Source organism: Ursus americanus, chromosome 16 (genome assembly GCF_024610735.1).
Source record: "Ursus americanus isolate L20-20 chromosome 16, mUrsAme1.1.p, whole genome shotgun sequence".
Taxonomy (NCBI): domain Eukaryota; kingdom Metazoa; phylum Chordata; class Mammalia; order Carnivora; family Ursidae; genus Ursus; species Ursus americanus.
In genome coordinates this window covers 4,935,257-4,943,816 of record NC_142142.1, presented here as the reverse complement: position 1 = coordinate 4,943,816, position 8,560 = coordinate 4,935,257, and the positions used below count along the sequence as shown (strand labels likewise).

General features: G+C 47.9%; 1 protein-coding gene across 1 annotated transcript; it reads right to left on the bottom strand.

Moving 5' to 3' along the window:
• Positions 1-4,495: 4,495 nt before the first annotated feature.
• On the bottom strand, positions 4,496-6,340 carry UBQLNL (ubiquilin like). The gene has a single exon (XM_045782974.2). It carries the CDS (start codon positions 6,338-6,340, stop codon positions 4,496-4,498), a length of 1,845 nt encoding a protein of 614 aa, XP_045638930.2.
• Between the last annotated feature and the right edge of the window lie 2,220 nt (positions 6,341-8,560).

Below are 8,560 nucleotides of genomic sequence, written 5' to 3'. Positions count from 1 at the left end.
GGTGGGCAGCAGGAGGCCCAGGTCTGTGGGGACACAGCTGGGGGATGGGGATGGGGTACCAAGATCATCCTTTCAGGCAGTGGTGAAAGTAGGAAAGGTGAGCGGGAAGAGGGCTTGGGGTCTCAGGGTGTGGGCACAGGGAGTCTGCGTGGAAGGGGCAGTGAGGTCCTCGGGATGGGATGCTTGTGGAGGATTATGGGTCTGAGTGGTGTTGGGTCGGGAGAGGGAAACTGGATGCCCTGAGAAAGAGGTCTATGGTTGGTGAGTGAAGGGCAACGGCAGGAAGAAGGGTCTGGGTCGGGGCATACATACCAGTCAGCTGTGGCCCCGTCCTTCCTCTTATACAGGGCTCCAAACCGCCCTCATCTTGCTAACAGCCACCCCTGAAGCCTTCTGGGCCGGAACCCACTCCATCAGGTCACCTCTGTGACCTCAGCACTGACATCACAGCCTCACACAATGGATTCTTGAGATCTCTCCGAGGTGCCCTGTATCCCCAGGAACTCCACCACCCCCCTTTACCTCTTCTATTTCCTTTACGTTGACGGCTTCTTCACAGTGAGGGGCCTGGGCTGACCCTTCCATCACAGGCCAAGAGCCCTACTTCCGCACACCTGTGTGTGGTGCGTGGGAATCAGCCTAGGATTGCACAATTAGGAAGGCTTAGCCCCCTCTGTTCCCGTGAAGACCCAAATTCAGCTGCACCCTGAATTGTTCTTCCTGGCATTCTATGTTTCCGTCTTCTCTTTGATTCAACATTAGCCGTGAATTTTGTATAGAGCTTCAGCATATTGACTTCCTGATGGGCAAGATCAAGAATATGAGAGAGAGGCCAAAAACGACATGCAGTTTTTATTTCACTTTTTAAAAATATTAGTTATTCCCCAGAAGAACCCAAAGAATGCATTGGCAATTTACTGATATTAAAAACAACAACAGCAGGGCATGAAGGTGTGTGTGTGTGTGTGTTTAAGATTTTATTTATTTATTCATGAGAGACTGAGAGAGAAAGAGAGAGGGAGACAGAGGGGGAAGGAGGCTCCCCACTGAGCAGGGAGCTGATAGAGGACACGGTCCCAGGGCCCTTGGGATCACGACATGAACCAAACGCAGACGCTCAACTGACTGAGCCACCCAGGTGCCCCAGGGAATAAAGTTGTTAAATAGAAAACCCAGAATTCAGAGTCACATGCATTTGAGATGTTTATTTTATACCCAAATGGACATGAAGGGAGGGAGTTCCCTACCGCGAGTCTACAGTTCATCAGCATGGGCAGAGTATTTAGAATCATAAGACTCGTGAGTATAGTAACAGGATAAAGGTAAAAAGACCAAGGCAGGGGCACTACATATTGACATGTCTGGAATATTAGATGTGTTCCACAAAGGAAATTGAGAAGAAATGAAACATCCAGTGAGAAAAAGGGGAGGGGGGAGAACAAAGCAAAGGAAGAAGAGTTCAGAAAGGAGAGAGTAACTGGTGGTGTCGATGATGCTGGTAGGTCAGGAAGATACAGGCAGAGAACTGACCACTGGGTTTGACAAGAGAATGGGGACCGCGATGGGCCTAGGCTTGGAAGAGTGGAGGGGGCAGAAATCTGACTGGATGGGTTTAAAAGCGAGTGGGTTTAAAAGAGAGTGGGTTGGAAATGAAGTAGATTCAATAAGAGTTTGTACTTAAGAGAAAGGTTATGATGGCTGCATGGAAATGTGGGCTTAGGGAAACTTCTGTTTTGTTTTATCTTAAGCTGAGAATATTACATCATGCTTTTATTCTGATGGGAACAACACAATGAGGAGGGACAAATGATGCAGAAGGGAGAGAAAATAATTGCAGGACTAAGCCATTGAGTAGATGAATTAGAGAGACTGGGGTCAGTGGCCAAGTCAAGAGCTTGATTTTGGTCTTTATTCATAACAGGATGGAGCACAGAGTGTACGGGCTGTCAGTGGATCACCAGATTTCAGTTATGGCGAAAAGGCGGGGATCATGTAGGGAAAGGTTAGAGGTAGAGTAGGGTTTTGCTGTTGCTAAATTATGAGTTCTAAATGGTAGGTGGAAAGGTTTGGAGAATTGATGACCAGTGGAAAATTGGGTCACATGAGGGATTTTTGGAGCATATTGGGATAAGAATCAGAAAGATGACACAACAGAGTTTGAGCTTTTCAGGTAACGTGAGGCAAACAGGGTATGAAGCTTAACTAGGTAGATTAATTGATTGGATAGGGACTCCTGGGTGGCTCAGTTGGTTAAGCATCTGACCCTTGGTTTTGGCTCACGTCATGATCTCAGGGTCCTGGGGTCAAGCCCCACTTCAAGCCCCGAGTGGAGCCCCATGGTGCGCAGTCCACTGGGGGTTCTCTCTCTCCCTCTCCTTCTGCCCTCTTCCTGCTGGAGCTCTCTAAATAAACAAACAAACAAATACATAAATAAAATCTTTAAAAAAAAAAGGATGAATTGATTGGATGAAGGCACCTTAATGGGAAAGTGGAAAATCCATTTTAGATGTAATTCTTTCTTGAGACCTATCTTTCTGCTAGTTTGAGGGGGGAGTGGGAGTCTGGCAGTCGATCTGCAGGTGTGCTTGGAGTTTTGTGGACCCTCCTTCAGTCTTGCTGATGGCAGTGTCAGGGCTGGAGGAGGGGTAGTCTGTGAGGAGCACACGGATTTCTGTGGGTACCCTCTGCAGACCAGAGTCTGAGTCCACGTCATCACCTCCACTGCTCCAGCCACAACCAGCTCCCACCTGCTCCATTTCAAGAACTACCTCACTAGTGGGCCCACTTTCACTTCAACCTCTAGCACAGTCTTTTCCCACTTGGCAGCCAGACCCATGCCCTGAAACACCTGCATTGTTTGCTCGAAATCCAGCAGGGATTTTCTACTGCATTCATAGTAAAATCCAGAGTCCTTACCAGACCCTACAAAGTTCTTCCTGATGTCCTGTTTTTCCTCCCATTGTTTAGTTCACTCCACTCCAGCTACAACATCTTGTTATTCCTCAAACACATCAAGAATATTCCCACATCACGCTTTTACTCCTAGGTAGCCTCCTCTGCCTGGAACATATTTCTCCCTAAGGGAGTGTGTGTTCAGTTCTCCCAGTTTCTTCTGATTTCTGATCAATTATTGCCTTTCCAGAGAGGCCTTCCCAGATTACCCTGTGTGTAGAAGACCTTAGCCTGCTTCATTTTTCCTCATAGCAGTTATTCATAGGTTAAGTAGAATACAGTCTTATGCCCACAAAAGTAAACTCCTAAATAAAGGAACTTAATTTGCCCACTGCTATTTCTTCAATGCCTAAAACAATATTTGACTTATGAAATTATTTGACTTATTTGACTTTATTTGCCCACTGCTATTTCTTCAATGCCTAAAACAATATTTGACTTATGAAATTATTTGGCTTATTTGACTTTATTTGGCCACTGCTATTTCTTCAATGCCTAAAACAATATTTGACTTATGTAATAGTTTACATGCCAATTGGCTGGGATACTCCTAGGGAGGCAGGAAGAGGAGGAGATGGGGCCTTTGCTAGGCACAGAAAACACAAGCTATGGACATTAGATATGCTGAAGGATGTGTTTTCTCGGAAGGTGCCATGCCCCCCACCCCCGCCCCGGACGCCTGAGTTTTGGTGATGGGAATATGCAGTCAGGGTAAGCAACTGTATCTCTCTGTGCTAAAGAGAGAATAGGGACAGTCCAGCAAACTGACAGGACTGTCAGCAAAGTCCTACGAGTTTGACAGTGGCAGTTAGGAGGAGATTCCTGAAGAGGATAAAGACTTACGGAGACCTGGCTGAAATGTGGACTTCTCCTACCCTAGCCCACCAGGCCATTCTTCTTCCACTTTCAAACTGGAACAACTTGGACTTGGGAAATTGAGGAAATCTTTATGACTACTTATGTGTCTATCTACAGGAATTTTCCTTTTGTATGGCTACGTTATGACTGTCTTCCCCTACACGTGGGTCTGCGTATGTCTTAGGTATTTGTGCGTTGCTGTGCATGCCCATGACTGTGTGTGCAGGGTGTTGAATGTATGTGCCTGTACACGTGAACCTTTGGCTATGTGACCTCGTGTATGTGTGCACAGCATATGCATGACCTTGGGTATGTGAGCATGGTATGATGTCTGAGTTTGTGGGTCTATGTACACAACCGTGATTCTCTATATTAATATCTGCACATGGTGTGTGTGTGCTCATGTGTGGATTGTAGATGAGACAGGGGTATCACTCACAGATAGTTTCCTTTTTTGCAGAAGAAACAAAGCGAAACCTCAGATGTGGGCATGTGGGAGTAGCCATTTTATTGACAGATCTTCTACCCATGGCCAGTGGTCTATTATTCAGTGGAGAAAACATTGTTTGGTTTCTCCTGTTCCAGGACTTCTCCTGGCTGGAAGCATCAGAAGAGGTGGAAGGGGCAGATGATGTGGTCAAATGGGTCAGCAGGCAGGTAACAAGCAAATAAGTAGGCACGGTGGTTAGAATCCTTGGGATCTCCTGAGCTTGCGAATAGCGGCACTGGTGTCCCCCTCAGTAGCGATGAGTGCCTGCAGATTGGCATGGTGGTTCCCAAATCCCATGGCCTGGAGAGACTCCATCTGCTGACTGAAACGAATCTCAGGGGCTTGTGGAAGTTGGGAAGGGTCTTCAGCTAAGGACTGTAGCTTCTGCTGGACGGTTCCAGATTTGTGGCAGCATTCAGGATCTTTGGGTTCAGCAATATCTGGCACATCCCAGGCCCAGGGCACCGTGTCAGGGTAGCTGCAGCTGGGGGCAGGAAGCCAACCCAGGCCCCATAGGTAGGGTGCAACCCAGGGTAGAACAACAGGAGCCTCTGTGGCCAACAGCTGCAGACCCTGCTCAATCTGCAATATTGCTTGTGATGCTTTAGGGTTGGCTAGGGCTATCAGCATGTCGGGAAGCTGTGTCTGCTGCAGGAATGCGGGCAGCTGCTGCCTACACTGTTCACTCAGCTGGGGCATACTTATGAACAACATCACCTGGGCTGCCAAGTACGGGTTGTTCAAAAGCAACTGCATCATGTTTCCTGTGATCTGGGAGCTGATCTGCTCATCTGAAGCCTGGAGGTCGTCTTCTAATTTCTGGTCAGACCTATCTAGAGAGATGGTGCCATCTTTATCCTCTGCCTGGGGCTGCTGGGTGAGCTCTATGCTAGGTAAGGCTGGTACCCCAGCCGGCTGCTGAACGGGACAGGTGTGACTCCGGCACGTGGCGGAGATAGTGGTGGCATAGGCACTGGGAGTATGGTTCACCCTGTTGGGGGTGACGTTGGCTGAGGTGATGGAGGATAAACCACGAGAACTAGTATAGATGACTCGGGTTGTAGGGAGCTGTGGGAGCTGGTCCCGCCGTTCCTGGGGTGGTGTTGGAGATGGAGGTGAGGATTGAACTTGTTCCAAAACTTGTCCTTCCAGGAGAGCTGTGAAAGGATTGCCCCCAAAGGGATCTTGTGAGCTGTTGAGCATTTGGTCATTGCAATCAACATAACTCTGACCCAGGGCGTTGTCCCCACCGGGCATTGTCTCTAAGCCCAAGTGTGCCTGTGGGCTCAGTGGATGCTCAAGATTCTGTTCAGGTTGCTGGATCTGCATTATCTCTTGAATCACAGCAAGGTTTCTGGCCAGCTCCAGAGTCTGCCATAGGATCTCAGAATTGTCGAGGATGTGGGAGACTTCTGGGTTCTGCTGCATCAGTTGTTGCATGTCTGGGTGTTCTGAGATGAACTGTCTCATGAGGTCTGTGTCAGACAGGAGCTGCTGGATACTAGGATTCTGTAGCATCTGTGCTATGTACTCTGGACTACCCACTTCCAGATCCTGGGTATGCGTTTTGGGTGCATCAGACTCCACGAGGAGGGCTGATTCCACTGGGGTGTGACTCACACCGGCAGGTTGGTACACTCCATTGCTGTTTCCTTCGGTGTTTCTGTCCCGGTGGCAGGGCTCTTCGGTCAGCAGCTTCCGGGAGGAATGGGCTAGGGATCTGGAGCTGCGTTTGGACTTGATGACCAAGTGAATGGTGTGGCCATCTAGGATGCCCCTCTGGCTCAGTGTGTCATGGTCTTTGAGAAGGCGGCCCATGAAGACCAGCACGAGTTGGTCCACCTGGCACTTAAAGTGAGTGGATAGCTTCTCCTTGAATTGCCTCACTGAGGTGTCATCTGCTATCATAAAGTCTTCCTGCTTGCCTGCAGTCTTCACTATCACTCGGGTGACACTTGAAGAGATTTTCTTGTCTGCAGGCAAACCAGAAGGACGCCCACTCTGGGCCATCCTGGGCGTTCGAGAGATGACATGCGGCATGGACCTCAGTGAGCAGGCAGATGGTGAGCAGGTAGAAGCCGGGGCAGAAGGGGTGAGGGCAGACGGATGTTTCTGCAGGCCTTCGTCTCAGGTGTTGTATTCTTAGGCCAAAGGCTAGTTTCCTTGTTGCCCAGAGAGGGATGACTGACCAGGCTGGGGCCAGGTATTTTGCGATGTTATATCATCCCCCACCCCACTTCTCCAGATGTGGCCCAGCTGAGGCCTGTCGTGGCTACTGACTCATACTTGGTACTAGGTGGACTAAGTAAAGATGACTCCACCCAGGGCTGCCCCTCCCTTCTGCCCCACCCACCAAGACCATAACCTCTTCAAAAAAGGGATATTGTGATGTCAACTCTAGTCTCACAGTCTCTGCCAGGACCAGCTGGGGAAGGGAGACATATGTGTGGGGGTGGGGTGGGATCACCAGATCTCCATAATAAAATAAAATAAAGTCATTTTCCAGAAAATGGAGGACAAAGTTCTCAGGATGGAACTATTTAAAAAAAAATGGGAATGCCTGGGTGGCTCAGTCAGTTCAACGTCTGCCTTCAGCTCAGGTCATGATTCCAGGGTCCGGAGATTGAGCCCCTGCTCATTGGGGAGCCTGCTTCTCCCTCTCCCTCTGTCTTCTGTTCTCCCCGCTTCTGCTCTCTCTCTCTCTCTCTGTCACATAAATTTTAAAAATTTTAAAAATCTTAAAAAAAAAAGTCCAGATTGTTTATGTGAGATGTGTTCTTGTCTGTGGTGTGTGGGTCCCTGTTGGGATGGCAGGCTTGTTATGTTGAAAGTTGGGTTTGTTGAAGCCATGGATAAAACTGCATACCTGTAAGAATAGATTCTTTCCTGTAAGAAGGATCTTATTACTTTCGTTAGAGATCACAAAAAAGTGAGGCCTTACAAAGGAAAAGGGAGCAAGGACAAAGTTCACAAGTGGAAGAGGAGGTCATGATTTAGGTCATGATTTTCTTCGGCTCTAGGTTTAGGGATACTGGACTTAACTGACAGTGCTCCCATGTGGAGAAAGCTTTCCTCTATCCTAAAAGCAGCAGCAAGGCTAGCTGCGGAGGCTCCCTAAGGAACATATCAATTAAAGGCACGTGAGTCCTTCCTCGCAAAATATTTTTTATTCACCTATCTCTTGGCCTTTTCTACATGTCATTTTAGCAGAACTTTTAGAAATATTTGATTCAGTGTCTTAGCCCAGTCTCCAGTGCCCACCTCTGTGGCATAGCATTAGGGGGAGAGATGTCTATAATTCAAGAGGTGATGGCGGAGGTGATTCGTAGTGAAATCCCTAACAGAACAGGTTTAGGCAACTAAAACAGATTCTCAGTTCCATGCAGGTTTGGAGGATGGTGCTTGATCTATATTTGGGCAGCAGATGAACTTTCCCTTAGTGGATATGTTAAAATGTGTACTTATATCTATGGAGATGGAAATATTCTACATATGAGAAAGAACCGATATGGCTGCTTGGATGTATATTTGTGAATGTTCGTATATGTGGAAGTATCAGCATGAGACAGTGTGCATGAAGTGTTCTGGTATCCTCTGTGTGACTATGAGGACTTTGGGGTCTGAAATTTTGAACATTCCATCCAACCCCATGGAAGGGAGTTAAACCATGGGGATAGATAAGTAACAGAGGTGGGGTGTCCGGGCCTCCATGTTCTCAGTGTGTTGAAGATGAGCAAAGAAATGACAGACAGTTGGCCAGGGGACTTCCTGTGTCACACCTAAAGGTTCTCTACTGAGAATGTCTAGACCACCAGCTCAGTCCCTGTCAGACCCTCCTCATGCTCAGCCATTCGCTGCTCACTTCCTAGAATGGGACTTAGGCTAAGGCCTTCTCTCAATTGCATTCAAAGTGAGATCGATTCAGGACAGGGAACCATTGATTTTCACACCGACACGCTGTCCCTTTTCTCCCCAGGTACCTGCAGGCGGCTGAGGATAAGAAAGCGGGCTTCTATACCCCTTCTAATGACCAGCTGCCCTGGGTCTCTGCACTGGGACCAGAGGCTCTCAACCTGAGACTTACCATCCTAAGCCTAGTTCATGGAATTTTATAATTGTCAGAGCTGGATTCCTGGTTTTCAAAACACAGAATAGATTTGTTTTAAAAATTAGAGTGCAGTTCCTACAATTCTAGGATTCTAGTAAAGAGGTGTTTGTTAGTGTTAGTTTCCCAGTTAAACCCCAATCAAATCCACCTAG